Below are 21,286 nucleotides of genomic sequence, written 5' to 3'. Positions count from 1 at the left end.
AGAGGCGCCTTTTCCACCTGTAGCTCCTCATCCTGAGCTCTTTTTTCCTAAATGCCTGCAGAAAAGGGATGCAACATCCATGTGCTGCAAAAGGCAAACGTAAAGCAAGCCCCGTGTAATGCCCCAACTTAAGGCAGAGCCTTGCCAGCCCCAGCCAGTGCCCCTTCAGGACGACGCCCCTCACTCCCGTGCTCTATGGCAGCCCCTTCCCTGCCCTCCCACCACACAGCCTTAACAAGACCTTTACAAACTTCCTCTATTTTTTTTTTAAAGATTAGCACCTGAGCTAACATCTATTGCCAATCTTCTTCTTCTTCTTCTTCTCCCCAAAGTCCTCTAGTACATAGTTGTATATTCTAGTTGTAGGTCCTTCTGGCTCTGCTATGTGGGACGCTGCCTCAGCATGGCCTGATGAGTGGCAGTAGGTCCATGCCCAGGATCTGAACTGGCGAAACCCTGGGCAGCCAAAGCGGAGCACGCGAACTTAACCACTCAGCCACGGGGCGGCCCCAGCAAACTTCCTCTAAATGGAAGCAAGTGTGGTCTGTTCTCCTGCAACTGCCTTCTTCATCCCAGATTGTATCTAGGCTCTTTCATCTGTGTTTTCTGTGGCGTCATTGTATATCATCATTGCTGCATAATTGTATGAATAGACTATGAGTTGTTGATCTGTTTCACTGTGGTGGACATTTGGGGTTGTTCCTGGTTTTAGACTATTCTTTTATACACATACATACACACATATGTATAATATATATATATATTATACATATGAGCTAACGTCTGTTGCCCTGAGCTAACATCTGTGCCAGTCTTCCTCTATTTCGTATGTGGGACGCCACCACAGTGTGGCTTGATGAGTGGTGCATAGGTCCACACCTGGGATCCCAACCATGAACCCTGGGCTGCTGAAGCGGAGCACGTGAACTTAAACACTACACCACTGGGCCAGCCAGGTTTTAGACTATTCTTAACAATGCTGTTTATGAAACTTCTGGAACACAAGTCCTGGTGCCCCTAAGTACACACCTGTGCAGGCTATACACCAGGAGTGGGTTTGTCGGCCATGGCATCTGCCTGTGTCCAGCTGCGTTAGATACAGCAGCCGTGGGTCCCCCCCACATAACACTTTGGCCAACACTTGCCACTGTGATAGTTGTGTCCTGGTGTGTGGATGTGGTTTCAGTGTTCTTTTGCATAATGACCTGAGCACATCTGTATATATCCTTTACCATTGGGTTCCTCATGCGTAAAGCCGCTGTCCAAGTCTTTCTGCTCTTTTCCATGGAGTTAGCTTTTTCTTGGTGACTTGTGGGAGTTCTTTATAAACCAAGTGACAAGGGTAGCAGATATCTTTCCCCTTCTGTGCCTCGTTTAACTCATTTTAATGGCGTCTTTGTGAGTAGACATTCTTGGTTTTAGTGTAGCACACGTATCCATCTCTATTTCTCTGGGGAGACAATTTTGTGCTTCATTTTACAGTCTCCCCACGGTCGTGAACACATCCTCCCATGCGATTCTCCAACCATGTTTTGCTGCACAGTTTTGTCATTCACACTGAGGTGTCCAACACACCTGGAGCTGGGTTTTGTGTATAGCACAAGGTCAGAGGCATACAGTTCCCATTTTAAGAAAAGCAGAACCACACCAGCCCCCGTTGTTAAGAAAGCCACCCTTTCCCAGGGCTCCGCCGTGCCCTGCTGTCAAAATCAAGAGTCCGTGTGCATCTGGGTTGTCTCCCAGCTCTCCCTCTTTCTCAGCTGTCCCCCAGCCAATTCCATGGCCATGGTTACCATGGCATTGTAAGAGATCTCGGTATCTGTCAGAGCAGGTCCTTCCATCTTGTTCTTCTCAAATGGGTCTTGGTTATTCTTGGCTCTGCATTTTCATATAAAATTTAGAATTGGCTTATCAAGTTACACGCACACACATACACACATCTGTTGGTATTTTTATTGAGCTTGCATTGAATATATATATCCATGCAAGGAGAACTGATATCTTTACAACATTGAGTCATGCAATCCAGGAACATGGTGCGTTTCTATATTTATTTAGGTTGTCTTTAATGTTTTCAATAAAGTTTTAGAATTGATTGCGAAGTCTTGTGCATCTTTTGTTAGATTTATTCTTAAGTATTTGATGTTTTATACTATTGTAAATGGTGTCTTTAATTTCTTTTCTATTTATTGCTGGTATGTAGAATCACAGTTGAATTTTTACATTCCCTAATTTTATATTAACAAACAGACCAAACCTCTTATTAATTTTACTAAATCATCTGGGGATTCTTTTGGATAGCCTGCGTTCACATTCATAGCATATGCAACTAATGACAGTTCTGTTTCTCCTTTTCTAATCATTTTACATTGGACTCATTTTTTTTCTTTTTCTTTTTCTTTTTTTCTTGCCTTGCTGTGTGGCTCGGGTCTCCAGTGCATTGTCTGCAGACGTGATATTAGCAGGATGCTGGTCTTGTTCCTAGTCTCAGAGAGAAAGCATTCTGTACGTCACCGTTGAACGTGATGGTTGTTCCTGTTTGCTCTAAATCTTTATTAGATTAAGGGTGTTCCCTTATACTCCTAGTATTCTGAGAATTTTTATCACAAATGGATATTGACTCTTATTATATACCATCTCCATACCTATTAAGAGGATTATATGAGTTTCTCCTTTAATCTGTTAAATTGGTCATTTAAATTAATCAGATTAGTTGGTTTTCTAATGTAAAGCCTGGCTTGTATTCCTAACAAAAATCCAACTTGATAATGATGAATTATTTATCCTATTTATATATTTCTGGATTCAGTTTGCTAATAATTTATTTCAGATTTTGGCAACTTTTAAATAAGTGAGAATGGCCTGCTATTGTCCATCTATGTACTGGCCTTGTTAACTTTTAGCATAAAAGTTGTATTAGCCTCATAAAAGAAATTCTTCTATTAGAAGAGTTGGTGCATTTCCAGAATTATTACTTGAATGTTTGGGAGAACTTGGTGGTGATGCCATCTGGATCTAGAGTTTTCTTTGTGGGAAAATTTTGAATACTAATGCAATTTCTTTAATTATAATATAAAAAAGAGGTTTTCTATTTCTACTCACATTTGGTAAGTTGTGTTTTTCTGGTAAAATTTCCATTTTATATACAATTTCAAGATTATTAACATAAAACTGTCAAGGTCTGGGATTTGATGGTACCCTCCTTTCAAGCTAATATTCTCCTGTTACTGATTCGGGGATGCTGGCAGAAGACCCGAGACTCCCGGGTCAGAAACAAAGGACATTACGACTCGTGGCACAGCAAGTAGTGCAAGCATATTGTTTGCATTGTTGTCCCTTGCTCCCCAAGTCCCATGGGACAACACAGAGGGGTCCAGGCAGATGGTACCCACACTGTGGGTTTGTGTCACAGCCAAGAAACCCTGAGCTTAGAGAATCCATCTCTTTTACAGCAAGCCTGTTCTCTGTCCCCAAGGAGATGGCACTTCATCCCTCAAAGCTGGTCTCTGCAAATACAACCCTAACATACGGATATGGCCTTGGCAAAGAGCAGACAGAGCCTTGCGTTCTTGGCATACCCGACCGAAACATGCAGAGGCACCCAGGGCCTGTGGCAGATTGCCTCTCCCGGCAATCCACCTCTTTGACCCTACACGTTCTTGGCCAAACTCGAAATTTCACATGAGTCTGCCGTTCCATCAGGCACGCTGATTAATCGGACCAACAAGCAGTGTGATTTGTCTCGCGCCCCACTGAACTAAGGCTACTCTCCACAGGACTCCAAGCAGCAGGATGAAGTCCTGCAGTGTGGACCTCAGCCGTGCCCCATCGCAGGTGCAGCCAGCTGTGCATAAGTCCCAGAGAGGCCAGTAGCTCATTTCAAATAAGCCTAACGCAGCCAGGAGGTAGCCTAAGGCCAGGCTCTAGACTGCCCTGGTAATCTTTGACGCCATCGCCAATAATTACAGAGGCAATAAATGGGCCAAAAAAGCGACCCCATCAGAGTGAACATCTCCTTCTGCTTTACCCGGAACCTTCCCAGCTTTCTCACTGAATGTCCCAAGCACCCCCTCAGTCGCAGGCAGACCCAGCTGGCCAACACTCTAATCCCCATCCCACTGAGAGATATTCCATGGCTCACTCTCCCCTACATGCAAACCTACAACCCGAGGGGACACAGGCCACCCCAGTTTGGGATTTGTTGTTAAAGTTGATTTGGTTGCTGCTACACCAGTTTGGTTAAGATCTGTTGGCCGTGTCACCAAGCATTTGCAGCTTCGATCACCACATACAACATAAACCAAGGCCAAGCATGAATTTGTGTCTATAAGACCGGGACAAGGTTGTGCCACCTGTGAGTTTATGTGCGGGAGCTCGGGGTCCACATTTGGGAGTCAGGCACAGCAGAATAGCTTGTGACCAGCGTGTCCCTGTCATTTTTCCATTTTCATGGCACATAGATAGGGATGCAAACCCAGTGCAGGTCAAGTTGGCAGCCACAGGTGCTGTCTGACTCAGGTCGGCCATGGGGAGCTTTGCCAGGTGCTGGATCTAGGGGCAAAGGGCAGTCATTTTTCCCCCCACCAACCCTCAGGTCTGAGGTGGCCCCTGCCCAGGTGCTGAGGTCGGTGCTCCTCATGCACAGCCGTGACACCAGCGTGGCCATCCCGGAAACTATTCCTCGCCCTCTCCCCTCATCTCCCTGACTCACACCTGGACCTTTCACCTGGAGAGTCCAGTGCAAAAGCAATACGGGCATTTGTGCACAATTTACAGAAACCCGTTATGCCCCAAGGACCACCCTAGATGACAGCGAGCAGCGTCCTCAACCAAGTGACCCGTGTTGGTCCAACAAGTGATTCCAGGTGGCCGAGCCAGAGTTGAGTTTGAATCCTGAGGCCCCTTTAGGCCGGGCTGCACTGGGGGGTGCACCAACCGTGCTGGCTCGGGACTGCTGTTAGGAGAGAGAGATGGGCCAGCATGCCCAGGAATGGTCAAGGCGGAGTCCCACATTTTTCAAAATAGGCCTCCGTAACCCCTTATCCTCCCCTCCCTTTTGTCCTGGTCATCACCCAGAGGGCGGCCAAGAGGAGATGAACTCTTTCTGAGAATGGGCATGTTCAGTGAGCAAACCGCCTGGCCACGGCATGTGGGGCAGGCAGCAGAGGCAGAGGTCTCAGAGCTGCTTTTGGGGAAGGCTGATCCGGGCTCGGCAATACCAGGTGCCTCAGGATGGTGGGGGCGTGGGATGTTCACTGGACACTTGACTACCACCCACTGTGAAGTGGCCTTTGAGATAAAGAGCCCATCACTGTCAGACGCAAATGGTCCAGGAAGTTGTCAGGGTGGCAGTGCTGTGGCCTAGTGGGCTGTTCAGGCTGGAACAGCAGCACCATCACCTGGAATAATGAGACCCCAGTGGTGGGCCTGGGCAGGGTCAGAAGTCTCTCGCAGTGAGATGGACAGGCTGATTCCTGTGGGAACCACTTGGCAGAGGTCATGGCTTTTGCATCAGTAGCACAGAGCCCTTTTCTTTCGCTGGGGCCATGGTGATGGCTGCGTTGCCATTTCTGGTATGCGGAGGGATCCAGGAAAGGCTGGGTCCCCTTTAGTCTCATCAGAGAGTGCCTGCCCCATGGGCACCTGCAGTGACCCAGACTATCTAAGCAGTGGCCCCAGTTTGTTCCCACATTAGTGGCCCCCAAGACGGGCATCCTTAGTCAGCCAGGCTGGGCTCTCCCACGTGGCGGAGCTGGCAGTGGATGGGGCCTGGTGGGCTTTTTCTGTAGAGGGCCAGGTCGTGAACATTTTTGGCCTTTCAGGCCATAAGGGCTGCCTCAATACGCAACTCTGAGCAGCCACAGACGGTATGTGAATGTATGGGTGTGGCTGTGTTCCCACAACCTTTATTTACAAAACCAGACCAGGAGTCCACGGGAACAGCCCACAGAGCCTGGCCCAAGGCCTGGTGTGTATGGCCTGTGAGCTAAGAATGTTTATATTTTCAAAGGCTGTAAAAACAAAGAAATAACAGAAGAACATGCGATAGAGACCGTATGTGGTCCACAGACCAAAAATATTTACTATCTGGTCTCACGGAACAGTCAGTTCACCCCTACTAGACCGTTTGCAGCACCCCAAAGGTCAGCAGGACTCTGGCCTGTCTGGTCCTTATGGGCACCCTTGACGGCCGGTGACGGCTTCCAGTGCTGCCCTTCCCCACTTCCCCAGTCGGCCTTTGGACTGGACGGCTGCTGCCGCCCAGTGGACACCATCGGGTCCAGCCTAGCTGGACCATCAGCAAACCAGGCTGGCTTTTAGGGGACCTTCTGTGACTCGAGGGCCCACTCAGCCAGTGGCTTCGCTTCGGGCGCTGGAGTGGGAGACAAAGCGCCCCCAGGGGTAGCTGCCACCTTCTTGTGTAAAACTGAGATAACTTCCTGTCTACGCTATCTCCATTTGGCCACCCACCGCTCTGGGCCCTTCCCTTGTCAGTGCTCAAGTTCAGGTCGACCCACCCCAAAGGGGATATCAGCTGGAGAGTCACCCTCAGCTTCTACAAGCTCTCACTGGCGGCCAGGGGCGCCCCAACTTTTAAACGGGGTGTAGCTGGGCCCTACCTCAGGCAGGGGGCGCTGCTGGACTGGGAAATGCCTCAGCTTCAGCTGTGCCCGTCCTGACTCCAAACTCAGTAGTCTCTTCTTACCTCTCAACTGAGTGGTCCCTGAAAGGACCTCAGACACTTCCTGGAGGAACATGCAGACACAGAGGCCACGTGGCCCTAATCCTACCCACAAGCTTCTCCTATGGGAGCCCAGCTTGTGAGTCAGGGACCGTGCTTTTGCCTCTGGGAGCGCAGGCAGTGGGGGGATGGCAGGCATGGGGGAGGCTGTCTTCCTCTTTTAGCCTTTAGCTCCAGGTTGATGCCCAGGCCCCTGTGCTTCCTGTGTACTTCCCCCATCCAGAGGTCACCTACCTGCCCGCCTTCCCTCCCTCCTTCCTTCCTGCCTGCCTACCTGACTTCCTTTCCCTTTATTGAGATATAATCCACATAACATATAATTCACCTGCTACATCCATCACCACAATCAATTTTAGAACATTTTTCTTACCCCTAAAAGAAACGCTACACCCCTTAGTTGTCACCCTCCAACCCCCTAGTTCATCCCCACCCAGGCAATCACTAATCTAATTTCTATGGATTTGCCTATTCTGCACATTTTGTATAAATGGACTCACACGGCGTTTGCAGCTGCCTTCTTTCACTCAGGATAATGTTTCCAAGGTTCATTCCTGTTGTAGCATGTGTCAGTGCTTCATTTCTTTTTATTGCCAATTAATATTCCATTTAGTTTTATTTATCCACTCATTAGTTGATGGACACATGGGTTGGTTCCACCTTTTGTCTCTGTTCTAAATTTGGGATAGTTTCTTCTGACCGTCTTCTGGTTCCAGTTCACTAATTCTTTCTTTAATTGCACCAAATTTACTCTTAAATCTGTCTAGTCACTTCTTAATTTCTGTTACTTATTTAGTTTTAGTGATATAATTTCTATTCTTTAAAGTGGCTTTTTAAAAAACAATTTCCATCCCTAATGATTTTTTCATCCAGTCTTTTTTTTAATCAATTTTCTGTATTGTAGAAAACACACATAATACAAAACTTACCATCTTAACCTTTTTTTCTTTTCTTTTTTTTTTTTTTGAGGAAGATTAGCCCTGAGCTAACTCCTGCCAATCCTCCTCTTTTTGCTGAGGAAGACTGGCCCTGAGCTAACATCCATGTCCATCTTCCTCTACTTTATATGTGGGACACCTACCACAGCATGGCTTTTGCCAAGCGGCGCCATGTCCGCACCCAGGATCTGAAATGGCTAACCCCGCGCCGCCGAGAAGTGGAATGTGCGAACTTAACCACTGCGCCACTGGGCCAGCCCCACATCTTAACCATTTTTAAGTAGACAGTTCAGTGGTATTAAGGACATTTGTGTTGTGCAGCCATCACTGCCAGCCATCTCCAGAACTCTTTTCATCTTGCAAAACTGAAACTCTGTCCCTCTTACACATTAACTCCCCATTTCCCCGCCCCCGCCCCCGGGAAGCCACCACTCTACTTTCTGTCTCTATGAATTTGATGACTCTAGGCATCTCAAATAAAGTGAAATCACACAATATTTTCCCCTTTGTGAGTGGCTTATTTCACTTTGCATAATGTCCTCAAGTTTCATCCATGTTTTAGCATGTCAGAATTTCTTTCCTCTTTAAGGCTGAATAATATTCCATTCTATGGTTAGACCACGTGTTGCTTATTCATGCATGCATTGATGGAACTTGACTTGCTTCTACCTTTTGGCTGTTGTCAATAATGCTCCTATGAACATGGGTGTACAGATGTCTTTTCAAGACCCTGCCTTCAATTCTTTTGAGCATTGTTGTGGACTGAATTGTGTCCCCCCGCTCCAGATTCCTGTGTTGAAGTCCTAACCCCCAACGTGACTCTGTTTGGAGATGAGGCCTTTAGGGAGGTAATTAAGCTTAAATGAGGTCATAGGGTGGGCCCTAATCCAGGAGGAAGAGGAAGAGACACCAGAGATTTCTCTCCCTCCTCTCGTGCACACTGAGAAAAGGCCATGTGCGGACACAGCAAGGCAGCCGTCTACAAGCCAGAAAAAGAGGCCTCACCAGCAGCCAACCCTGATGGCTGGACTTTGAGCTTGATCTTGGACTTCTAGCCTCCAGAATTGTGAGAAAATAAATTTCTGTTGCTTAAGCCCCTCAGTCTGTGGTATTTTGTTACAGTGGCCCTAGTAGACTGACACAGATATATACCCAGAAGTGGAACTGCTGGATCATACGGTAATTCTATTTGTAATTATTTGAGAAACTGCCAACTGTTTTCCACAGTGTCTGCACCATCCTACACTCCCGCCAACAGTGCACAAGGGTTCCAGCTTTTCCACATCCTCATCAACCCTTGTTATTTTCTAGCTTTTTGACAGCAGCCATCCTAATGGGCATGAAGTGGTAGCTCATTGTGGCTTTGATTTGCATTTCCCTAGTGATTACTGAGGTTGAGCATCTTTTCATGTACTCATTGGCCATTTGTATATCTTCTTTGGGGAAGTGTCTATTCAAGTCCTTGCCCATTTTTTAATCGGGTGGTTTGGGTTTTTGTTGTGGTTAAGTTGTAGGAGTTCTCTATATATCCTGGATATTAATCCCTTATGAGATATATGACTTGCAAATATTTTCTCCTCTTCTGTATGTTGCCTTTTTACTGTGTTGATATTGTCTTTTGATGCACAAAATGTCTTTAATTTTTATGAACTCCCGTTTGTCTATTTTTTTTCTTTTGTTGCCTGTGCCTTTAGTGTCACATCCAAGAAATTATTGCCAAAGTCAATGTCGTGAAGCTTTTGTCCTGTGTTTTCTTCTGAGTTTTATATTTTTAGCTTTTATGTTTAGGTCTTTGATCCATTTCGAGTTAGTCTTTGTATATAGTATCAGATAAGGGTCCAACTTCATTATTTTGCACGTGGATGTCCAGTTTTCCCGACACCATTTGTTGAAAAGACTTTCTTTCCCTATCAAGTGGTCTTGGCACCCTTGTCAAAAATCATTGACCATCTATGTGAGAGTTTATATCTGGGCTCTCAATTCTATTCCGTTGGTCTATCTGTCTGTCCTTATGTCAGTACCACACTGTTTTCAGTACTGCAGCTTTGTGGTAAGTTTTGAAATCAGGAAGTGTGAGTCCTCCAGCTTTATTCTTCTTTCTCAAGATTGTTTTGGCTATTGATGAAATTTTAAAGCTTGCATTTTCTTTCTTTGAACATAGTAACAGTGATTTTATAGTCTGTGTCTGAGATTCCAATATCTGACGCTTCTCTTATTCCTGGTAGTGGTGTCCTGCTTCCTTGTGTGACTGATTATCTTTGACTGTGTCCTAGATTTTGTCTTTGAAAAATTACTTATAGTAATGACTTGAGGCCTAAGATGATGCCGTCTTGCCCCATAGAGGGTTTTTCTTTGCTTCTGCCTGGAACCCAGGGATGCTACCCAGCAGGAAACACCTTAGTCCAAGTTCCAGGCTCGAGGTGCCCTGGATTGCTCAGGGAATGGGCAGGTGGAATGTAGGTCTGCACAAGGACTGTGTACTTTGGGGTCACCCTGACTGTGAGGGGAAGCCTTAGAGGTCCCAGCTGAATGTGGGGCTTTATTAGGCTCCTGCCTGGAGCCAGCTCTGAGCTTTGCCGTCTCTCTCTCCTTCCCTCCATGAGCCTACTAAAATGACAGCTGTTGCTTCTAAGTCTGCAGATGTGGGGCTCAGCTCCAGTCTCTCCTTGTCCTTAATTTGGAATCAAAACTCCCCTACTCACTCATTCACTCTTTGGTGCCTTTAAGAAGACAGGTGTATATACCCGCCTTTTTCTTGGTCTGGATTACAGAGCCTGCCCTCACCCGAAGGGGAAGTCAAAAGGGTCTTTTCTAAAAGCACAGTCTGACCACAGTCTTCTAGGAGGGAATCATGACATTCTAGAGCCTGGCCCTGTGATCATTAACTCACTCAACCCTGCCCAGCACCTGTGAGGCCAGAACCAGTGTTAGCCCTGCTTACAGGTAAAACACCAGAGCACAGAGAGGCCAAGGCTGCCTTGCCTCGTGGTTGCACAGTCAGTGAGTGGCAGGGTTGGGGTTGGAACCAGTTGTGTCTGACTGCTGAGATGCGGTTCCTCCTCCTCTGTGCAGGAGCATTCTGGGGCTCCCACTGCCTGGAGTCCTGAGCACAGAGCCCCCATCCTGCCCCCCACCTGGCCACTGAGACCCTTCCAGCCTCCCCTGACCATGCTAGGCCTTGCCCATCCTGCCTCTGCTCTGCGGGTGCTCCTCCCCTCACCCCAGCTCGCATGCCTCCCGCTCACCGTTCCAGACCTGGCTCCAAGGCTGGGACTCTGCCCTGCCCTCCAAGGCCCCTGGCTAGAGTGGACTGAGGAGCTGGGGACACCCTGTCTCCATGGCAGCAGCCCAGGGCCAGGCACTCTGCAGGGCATTGGGTACAGCAAACAGGTCAGAGCCTGTGCCCTGAGCACATGGCCTGTCCAGGAGGGGATGGAACCGGCCAAGGGGTCCCATATCAGGGACCAGGAACTGTCAGGTCATCTGAAGATGCCCTGCCCAAGGCCAGCTTGCCCTCAGAGGGCACCTGGGGAAGGAGGCTAGGGGAGGCCGCCGGTTCACCTGCCCGCCCACAGCCCCCAGAGGTCCCCCTCTGGCTTTCTGCCCTGACAGGTGAACAATAACGGGATCATCTCCTTCCTGAAGGAGGTTTCTCAGTTCACCCCAGTGGCCTTCCCCATCGCCAAGGACCGCTGCGTGGTGGCAGCCTTCTGGGCGGATGTGGACAACCGGCGAGCAGGGGACGTGTACTACCGGGAGGCCACCGACCCAGCCACGCTGCGCAGAGCCACGGAGGACGTCAGGCGCTACTTCCCCGAGCTCCCGGGCTTCTCCGCCACCTGGGCTTTCGTAGCCACCTGGTACCGCGTGACCTTCTTTGGAGGCAGCCCCTCCTCCCCCGTGAGTTTTTGTCCTGGGGAAGGGAGGACATCCAGCTGGGGCCCAGGGTCTCCCTCCAGGGCCCCCGCCTTGCTGAGGTGGGTCAGGGGAAGACAGGCTTAGGGAGGGAAGTCACTCAGCCAGGGACACAGAGCCCGGTTGGAGGAGGACAGAGCCTTGACCCTCCCCAGGCCTCCTGGAAGCCACCTGCCTCCAGGAAAATGCCAAATGCCCCAGTCCAGGAGTTCACACACTGGGGAGATTCAGACATTATGTGTCAGCAGGGTTTCCACTGAAACAGCTCAGTACTAAGAAGGTTAAACAAGAAGTGTATTCTGTTTTACACTTCATTCCTTGATAATGCCAAACATCACAAAAATGTAAACTTGAGAATAATTGGCTACGTTGCCCAGCGTGGTGAGTTTGGGGGTTGGGGGGCGGATCCCCCCCCAAAGAGGACAGCGGCTTCCCCCTCTGGTGGCAGATGAGTTTGCTGAGCACCTACGATGGCCAGGCCTGCCCTGGGCACTGGGTCCCCACCGGGCACAAGACAGAGGGTAGCTCCCTAGAGAAGAGGCCTGGGGGCCAAGCAACCTTTCCAGAGCCGCTTGTTCAGCATTTAACAGATGTTTATCAGGGCACCTCTAGGGAGCGGGCAGTGTTCTAGGCACTGGGGAGACAGCCCTGGACAGAGCAGACAGGACATGTCTCTCTGATGGGGCACACTAAGATGCCAGGCACGGCCCAGCCAGCAGCGGGGGGCTCTCCCTGAGACTGCTGTGCAAGCCAGAGGGTGGTAGCTCAGCCACATGGGGCTCTGGAGCTGGAGGAACTGGATGGCTCAGAGCAGCCATTAGGGGTGGATGTGACAAGACACTGCACTGCAGGGGGAGAGACAGAGCAACCAAGGGCAGTGCCTGGTTTCCCGTCATGCATGCTGGGGTGGGCAGGGAGTGGGGACAAGTGAGGCCTGTACTCAGGGTCTGGGGATGCAAGTGAAACAATCCCTCCTGGATATGCTGAGGTGGCCATGCCCAGCGGGCATCTGGAGATGAAGCCGGGCCCCCAGCAAGGGGGCTCGGGGAAACAATGCAGGTGGGAAGAAGGCCGGAGGGAGGGATGTGCCAAGAGAACGGACGCTCACAACTCTGAGCTCTCCAGCAGCCAAACGAAAAAGAAAGAGAAAGAGAGCAAGCTAGTTAGCCAGGCACCATGTGAGAAAGAGGCATTCACTGTTGGTGTTTTTAAAAGGAGTGTGACAGTGAAGCAGGGAAGATGGGCTTTTTCTGTAAACATTACTACAAATAAATTTTCACATTAGTGAACTTCCGCTCATACATAGCCCACTAATATTTTGTAAGTTTTGTTTTTTCTTATCATCAATTTGTAACGGAAACAACTTTGTAACGAAAAGGGTAAAAAGAATCTATCGTTCCACTACCGAGAGAGAACTCCCATTAAACATTTCCCAGCATAAATTGACCCACACTTTACAAAATAAATAGAACCGCCAAGAACATGCTGTTTTGTGAGTGTTTTTTTCACTCGGCGGTCTTATGGGCATTTTCCTCATTCTTATATGTTCTTCTTCATCATTTTAAAAATTATTATTTCCCTTCTGCAGAGTCACTTTATCCACTACCCTTGTGCCTGGGAGGAAGGAGGTGCCCAGAGCCCCTCCTCAGTTGACAGGGGAAACCTTAACATTCTTCTACTGTTTTCAAACCCGAGATGTCGGTTATAAAAGATTATCTGGACAACACATTCTTGTAAGACAAGGAATCAGAATTCTGAGTTTGGGTTGGAAGTTTGGGTTGAAAGCCCTTTCCGCGGCCCCTCTGGGAGCAGGTTGATTAACAGAAAGTGACAGTTAAGCCTCAAACATCTGGACCTCACCAGCTCACAAAGCCCCACCGCTGGCCTTGCTGACCATAGTCCTGTCCCCTCCCCACCCAGCCCTGGACATGTCCACCACTCCGCCTTATGGCCATCGTGTCCTTGTTGTCTTCAGGGTACTGGCACTGGGTTTGCCTTCCTTGAGAGCGCTCGCTTTCCCCATTGTTCACTGTTACATAAGAAGATAGACCTTAGATCTCCCATCATTTGCAGTGCCTGGTGGCCAGCCCTGAGTTGGCCAGCACCTAGACGCTACAATTAGCTGCCACCTCTGTTGCAGGGTGCCCTGACACGCAGTCCCGAGGTGCTGGTGAGGTCGTCAGTCTCTAGGAGGGAGATTAATGCCTGCAGAATTCCAATTTCCCCACAAAAGTATGCCCGCTCACACTTGCAAAAGCCAAATTCAGAAATGCCTGTCTCCCTGCACCCCTGCAGAACACACCATCATTTTCCTTCCTTGACAGCTATACAGGCAAAAAGGAAAGTCTTTTTTTAACTTCTGCATCTGTGATTTCTAGTGATGCTGAATTTGTCCTAGTTACTATCACTAACTGTATTCTACTGTGATGTATCTGTTCACACCCTTTGCCAACTTTTCTGTAATCTTTTTGGTCTTTTTCTTATTGACCTGCAGAAGTTCTTCTTGAGTTAAGGACATTAACAGTTTTATTTGCCACATTTGTTATAAATACATTTTTCTCTTTACTCCTTGTCATGTGGTTTGAGCTTATGTCACTCTTTTGTATTCAGAAGTTTTTGTAGTCAAATGTATAAATCTCCTTTGTGGTTTTTGTGGTTAACAGATGCTATGCCCTGAGATGCTCTATGAATTTGCCTCTATTTTATTCCAGGACTTGGATGGTTTCACCCACAACCTTACTGGATTTGGGATTTCTTTTCCTGAGTGATATAAAGCTCTAATTTCATTGTTTTTCAGAGTTCCTATTTGTCCCAAGATCATTCTTAAACAATCCCGCCCTTCACCCAACCTGAACCAGCATCTCTTATATACACTACCCACTAATATTTTCCTGGGATCGAATTCCATGAAAACCATAAAACCTAATTCTTAAAAACTGCTTTTCCTTGACTCCTCTTTTTATTTTCTCCCTTTTACTCTTTACATTTTTGTTTGTTTCACATGAGGCAGTTTGGTGGATCTGGCCAAGAACGCACTAACTAGGGGACAGTGTCTGCTCCTGGCATCCATGGGCCCCCACAGGCCCCTCAGGGGGCTTCACTCACTCGCCAGGCAACAGTTACTGGGGTTGGGGCACTGGCCTGTGCTGTGGCCTCAGGCACTGGGGACACAGCGGAGGATGCAGGACAAGGCCATTGAGGTCCTGCCCTGTGGCTGACCGTCTGTTGGGGAGACAGATGCGGGGTCAGTGGATGATGACAGTGTGGGTGGGGATGGTAGACGGGGCAGGGCCTTGGAGCAGGGATGAGGGGCACAGGACCCCGTTCAGGGCCCCCTCCTCGGCAGGTCAACACGTTCCAGACTGTGCTCATCACGGACGGCAAGTTCTCCTTCACCATCTTCAACTATGAGTCTATCACATGGACCACAGGCACGCATGCCAGCAGCGGGGGTGACTCCAGTGGCCTGGGGGGCATCGCGGCCCAGGTAGGGGCCCCTGCTCCCGACTGCCAGGACTGTCATGAGCTGATGGGGCAGGCTGACATCCCTCCCCCACACCCAGTACTGTGCAGAGGCCAGTGTGAGGTGCTGGGAGGCCTCTCCCAGCCCAGAATCACTAAAACATCCTCGGGCCACAAGCACCTTTGCCCTGACCCACACTGCCCCGGCCCTGCAGAGCCAGCTGCAGCAGGAACAGATGCCTTGGTTCTGTGTGTACTGACTGCACCAGGGTCTGACCTGGCCTGGCCTGTGGCTGGAGGGCCAGGTTTGGAGGGGTGGCCAAGCACAAACGCCCAGGGCCAACAAGTCCTTCTTCCAGCTGTGCATACACCCTGCCCCCCAACCTCCTGGCCATCTACTTTCTCCTGAGGTCACATTTGCCCCTGGACCCTAGGGGAGGTCCAGAAGCCCAGCAGTGAGCCGCTGCAGGTATAGGTGGGGGGGGAAGGGGGTGCCAGGGTCTCACAATGTCCTTGGCTTGGGAACTGTTGGTTCAGGTCAGATCTGGCTGGGAGGCCGCTGACTCCCACAGGGACAACATGGTGAGGTGGCCAGGATACCTGGAACATCTGTAGAGCTCTCAGGCTTACAAGTCGTCTTCCATGATCTCTTTGACTCTGGCCATCCCAGGGGAGGTGGGTCTCAGGAATTTTAGGGAGACCTGCGGACTCAGCCTGCACCTGCACCCCACTCTCTCCCCCCCTCACCCAAGGCCGGCTTCAATGCGGGTGATGGGCGGCGCTACTTCAGCATCCCCGGCTCGCGCACAGCGGACATGGCGGAGGTAGAGACCACCACCAACGTGGGCGTGCCCGGGCGCTGGGCGTTCAGAATCGATGATGCCCAGGTGCGCGTGGGGGGCTGCGGCCATACAAGTAAGAGGACTGAGCGAGCGGCTCAGGGCGGCGGGGGAGGGATGGGGCTTGGGAGGGGGCGGGATGCTGGGGGCGGAGCGGGCTGTGCGGGGAGGGGAGGGGCACTTGGCGCCAGCCCCGCCCCAGGCCCCCTGAACCTGGGCCAGCCCCGGCTCGACTGTGAGCTTCAGTCGCCTGCTGGGAGCTCTTCCTGCCTCCGCTCTCGGGAGGAGGATCCGCTGGACGCCACGGTTTGCGGTGTAGACGGGAGGAGCGGGGTCGCCTCTCCTCGGGGCCTGCAGCCGACGCTCTCCACGCATTCCCGCCCAGCCTTCTTCCTAGGCGGGGAGGGGCCCCCCGGCCGCCTCCCGTGACCCCCAGGACTCCTGGGAGGCAGGCGCTCTTTTCACCCCACTTCCCCATTCCTCCTGTGGGCTTGCTGCTTGGTGGGATTTGGTGCTTGTTTGACAACCCGGGCATCTGCCCGACAGGAGGGAGACGCCCAGGGATCCCAGGCACCGGCGGTCCTTCCGGCCCAGAACGCACAGCAAGTAGTTGGAGGGTCTATCCCAGGGCCGGGCACTGGGCTGTGGGAACAGCCCGGACTGGCCGCAGAAGAACGCATTCCCTATCCTTCCTGCTGTGTGGCCCTGGGCAAGTCCCTGCGGAAGCATTGCTGCTTATAAATGAAGGAAGGGGGTGTCAAATAATCGATTTAGCCACTCTGCTGAGGGCTGCTGGTCACACGCCCTGCCAAGCCTGGGGCCCCAGTGAGGCCAGTGCTGAGACCTGCCCTGCGGCCTCCCCACCTACCCACATGGGGACAGAGGCCACTGAGAGAGGCTGCTTCTCCCAAACACCAAGTCCCAGGAGCAAACCTGGCGCAGGTGGAATTCATCCAGAATGGCCAGGGAGCAGGCGCGCACCCGGAGCAGGGGCCTGGCAGGGAAGGCCTGTGCCTGCACCAGCCCACGCTCAGGGCCAGAAGAATCCCCGAGGACTGGGATTGGAGCCGCAGGGAGAGAGGCCTGGGGATCCGAGCACTGAACGGAGAGTCACTGGAACTGACAGGGTGGGGGACTCACAGGGACACCAGCCCAGGAACCAGTGATTTCACTCCCTCCCTCAGAGAGGCAAAGGAGGCACCTGAGAGCACAAGCCCTCCAGCAGCCCCGGGCCAGTCCGGACAGGCCTCCTGCTCTGCCCACCTGGGCTCTGGGCAGTAGTGGTTTGGGAGTGGGGACGCCATTCTGACAGCCACTTCTCTGAGTGGGCAACAGAGAGGTCTTGTTGCTTGTCACCTACCAGTGTCCAGGGGCTTGGGTTGTAGTTGAGGAATAAGGTATGGGTGCAGATGTGGACTAGGGCGAGCGGGTGTGGGTGCAAGTGGGGGCAGGTGGGGACTGGTATGAGCAGGTGTGGTGCAGGTGTAGCTGCAGGTATGGGTGCAGGTGGAGACTGGTGTGAGTAGATGTGGGTGACGTGCAGGTGCAGGTGTGGGTACAGGTGTGGGTGCAGGTGCAGGTATGGGGCAGGTGGGGTCTGGCGTGAGCAGCTGTTGGTACAGGTGTGGTCAGGTGCTCCCCTGCAGAGGCTGCAGGCTGTGACCCTGAGGAGTGCGGTCTTCAGAAGAGGGTCCAGCCAGTCCCTCAGAGACCTCTTTTCCATGTGGAGGTGCTTCTCCCCATTGTCCCAGGCCTCTGGGGGAGGGGATGGAGGAGACACTCCTGGGCCCTCCAGACTTGCAGGCACGGAGGCCCTCAGGGCCATGGTGCTGTGGAGGAGAGGCCAGCCTCTGTGTCTCCACCGCCACACAGCAAGTCCAGGAGATGGAGCTTGTGTACGTCAGTATGGGGGTTACATACACATTGGCTTACCAGGAAGGGAGGGTCAGTTTACATCTGAGAGGCAGTGCATCCACATCTGAAATTCCAGCTCCTGAGAAAGGCTGGTCCAGAAACAGGACTCATGCTGACAGCCACCACAACCAAGGCAGCCAAACCATGGCCAACTGAGTGACAGTGTGGCTAAGTGAATGGAATAGTACAGGCAAGGAGCAGCAACAATCCCAAAAGACACCCACAGCCTTGATGGTGTTCTGGGCCACAGGATCATTCTGGGAGTGTCCCATCCCCCATTGACATCACACCAGGACTCCCTTTGGTCCTCCTAGTAACAGGAGATCTGAGCCTGGGACACTCCAGTCACCTGCCAATTTGTGCTTATTAATTGCAGATTTCAGGAGCCTTGCTTCTCTGGAGGGTTAGGGCCCCAAGAGCCAAGCTCTACAGGCTGTCTGTCCTAGAGGGCCTGGGTGTGGGTGTCATGTGGCCCTCAGGGACCCCAGGAGGCCCTCGCTGGCTGGTGGGCATGCTTGGAGAAACACCAGCTTCAATAGCTGAGTGCAGGCCCCTCACTTTACACACAGGAAAACCCGGAGGGGTGGCTGGGCGCGCTCAAGTTTCTATAACTGTCTGAGGCAGCGATGGGACCAGACTGCAAACACCCCCAGGAGGGTCTGAGCGCTCCCCAGCCCGCTGTGTCTGGTTTCCACACAGGGACCCCCCTCTTCCACATCTGTGGACATTGTTCCCTTAAGGAGCTGTGTTGCTGGGCATCCTCAGGTCCCTGCGCCTTGTTAGCCCTCAGACAAGTCTGGAAGTTGATGGATTAAAGGAATAAGCAGGTACTTCAGGTGTAAAGGATTCTGGGGAAGCCTGCCCTTCACAGGAGCCAGAGTCACAATGTAGGGATGAAACATCAACAGGAAATGCAGGCAGACAGCAGACAGTCACACTGGGCGCCCCTGTGCACACGGGCGAATGAAACCCTATACACTGGGACTACACAGTGATTCCTCGGAGATGGATCCTTTGGGTCAAGGGAGGGAAGGGGGTGATGGTTCCACTTCTCCCTGTGCCCGCAGCCTCCGTGTGCCTGGCCCTGCGCCCGTGCCTCAACGGCGGCAAGTGCATCGATGACTGTGTCACGGGCAACCCTTCCTACACCTGCTCCTGCCTCTCAGGCTTCACGGGGAAGAGGTGCCACCTGGGTGAGTTTGCTGATGGGACCACCCACCTGGAGGCCGTGGGCTCTGGAGGAACACTGCACGCACTTCCAGTAGCCCCAAGAGCCTCTGTCCCCATGGTGTGGGTGACGTGTGTGGGGCACCTCTGGGGGGGACAAATGCAGTGGCTCAGTGACGGTGAGCATGGTGGGCAAGTGCTATAGCTGCCCCGTCTGAGCTGCCCACCCCAGGAGGGAGGCCCAGGAGGCACCGTCAACCGTGGCAGCTCCTCCCCAGCCTGGCTTCCTCCACTGAGGCCCAGCCTGCCTGTGTTTCAGACGTGGACGAGTGTGCTTCTGACCCCTGTCGGAACGGGGGGACCTGCACACATGGCGTCAACAGCTTCAACTGCCAGTGTCCAGCTGGCTTCGAGGGACCCACCTGTGAGACAGGTAAGAGGCACCTGCCCAGGCCCACAGTCCCACTGGCTGCAGGGCTGCCAGGACGGTCCAGTCTGACCAGGGAGTGCGTGCTGCTCCCCCCGAGTCTCCCCTCCCCTACAGGCACCCAGCCCTGCTCTCTGGTGGAGTTGGGGTCTGGGAGTCAGGGGTCACGATGTGCTGTCAGACACTGGAGTGCCTCCACAACTCCTGGGGCGGCAGGCCCTCCCCTATCTTCCTCCCACTGGCCCCCCATGACTTCAGGGAGGGCTGCACATTCTGGAGAGCCATCTGGTTCCTGTACTGAGCTGTTTTTGTCTTTCAGTATTTTGAATATATCATTCTACTCTCTCCTAGCCTGTAGGGTTTCTGCTGAGAAATCCACTGAAAGCCTGTTGGGGGTCCCTTTGTAGGTAACTTTCTTCTCTCTTGCCGCCTTTAATGTTCTTTCTTTGTCATTGACTTTTGACAGTTGTAATATTATATGCCTTGGAGAGCGTCTTTTTGTATTGATGTAATTAGGAGTTCTGTTAGCTTCATGTACTTGCATGTCCAGTTCCTTCCCCAGGTTTGGGAAGTTCTCAGCTATTATTTCTTTGAACAAGCTCTCTGCTCCTTTCCCCCACTCTTCTCCTTCTGGGAAACCTATAATCCTTATGTTACTTTTCCTAATTGAGTCAGATACAGCACAAAGAATTTCTTCATTTTTTAAAAAAATCTTAGTTCTCTCTCTTCCTCCACCTGAATCATTTCTTGGTTTCTATCTTTGAGCTCATGAATTCGCTCCTCCACATGGTCTGCTCTATTTTTAACACGTTTTACATTATTTTTCATCTCATTAATTGTGTTCTTCATCTCCAGAATTTCTGTTCGGTTTGGTTTTTTTTAGAGTTTCAGTCTCCTTCTGTTCACTAATTTTATTCCTGAGCTCCCTGAACTGTCTTTCTGAGTTTTCTTTTAACTCATAGAACTTCTTCACGACAGCGTTTGTGAATTTCCTGTCAGTTATACTGTAGTCTTCTGTGACTTAAGGTTTGGCTCCTGGAGAGTTGACGTTCTCTCTGTTCTGCCGTGTTACTAGAGTTCTTCATGGCACTTGAACTGATCCTCTGCCGGCGCATCTGTGGTAGTAAACACCTTTCTTATTTGGGTGAGGCTCTGGTTACTTTGATTCTGAGCTGCTTCTGGTTGTATGTGAGAGCCTGCACTTTTCACCCTCCACTGCCTCTGCCAGAGGTGTCATCCCTGCCCTCCTTGTACTGCTTGTGCCTCTGGGGTTGCTGAGGCCTTGCCACTTACGATGTTGCTGCAGTCTCAGGTGTCACCACCAGGGTCACCAGGCTGTGAGCACTTCTGCTGCTTCCAGGGTCACCTGGGTCTCATGTTCCTCCACTGGCTTCCGGAAGCTCTCCACAGGCTCAGATGCTGCTGCCCTGTGCATCACCCACACTGCTGCTCCCAGGTTGCCTGGGGGTGCTGGCTGCACTGCTGCCAGGGGTTCTGGGTGTTCCTGTCACCACCAGGGGCCTGGGGACTTGTATGCAGCCCCTGCTGCTGGTGGAGCTTGTGTCAGGGATGCTGCCACTGGGGGCTGGTTCACAGGTTCTGCTGTGGTTCCTGAAGCCTCTGGTTGCAGGTTACAACTGCCACTGCTGAGGGGAGCAGGGGCTAAGCAGGGAGAGATCGTTGTTGCTGATCACTGTGTAGCCTCTGGTCTCTGGTGCTAGCCAGGGTGTTTTGAAAACTCAGGTCAGGGTGCCCTGCCCCAGCCAGTAAGATCTGAGTTTTGTATACTGTCCCCACTGTTAGAAAAACCTGCCTACTGTGGGGGAGGGTGAGGAGGCACATGCACTGGATGTGCTAGGAGGTAGGCAGGGAGCAGGCCACACCG

General features: G+C 51.5%; 1 protein-coding gene across 13 annotated transcripts in view; it reads left to right on the top strand.

Moving 5' to 3' along the window:
* SNED1 (sushi, nidogen and EGF like domains 1) overlaps positions 1–21,286 on the top strand; it is an 80,228-nt gene that overhangs the window by 11,620 nt on the left and 47,322 nt on the right. For 12 of the 13 annotated variants that reach the window (XM_070489186.1, XM_070489185.1, XM_070489187.1 and 9 more), the window contains exons 2-6: positions 11,290–11,577; positions 14,939–15,079; positions 15,807–15,969; positions 18,875–19,000; positions 19,294–19,407. In XM_070489186.1, the coding sequence (XP_070345287.1) occupies positions 11,290–11,577; positions 14,939–15,079; positions 15,807–15,969; positions 18,875–19,000; positions 19,294–19,407 (832 nt within the window). The remainder of the gene's footprint in view (positions 1–11,289; positions 11,578–14,938; positions 15,080–15,806; positions 15,970–18,874; positions 19,001–19,293; positions 19,408–21,286) is intronic. The other variant, XM_070489182.1, reaches the window with a different exon arrangement.

The sequence above is a fragment of the Equus asinus genome, chromosome 19 (genome assembly GCF_041296235.1).
Source record: "Equus asinus isolate D_3611 breed Donkey chromosome 19, EquAss-T2T_v2, whole genome shotgun sequence".
Taxonomy (NCBI): domain Eukaryota; kingdom Metazoa; phylum Chordata; class Mammalia; order Perissodactyla; family Equidae; genus Equus; species Equus asinus.
The sequence above is the reverse complement of the archived record's forward strand: the minus strand, read 5'-3'. Positions and strand labels throughout refer to the sequence as shown.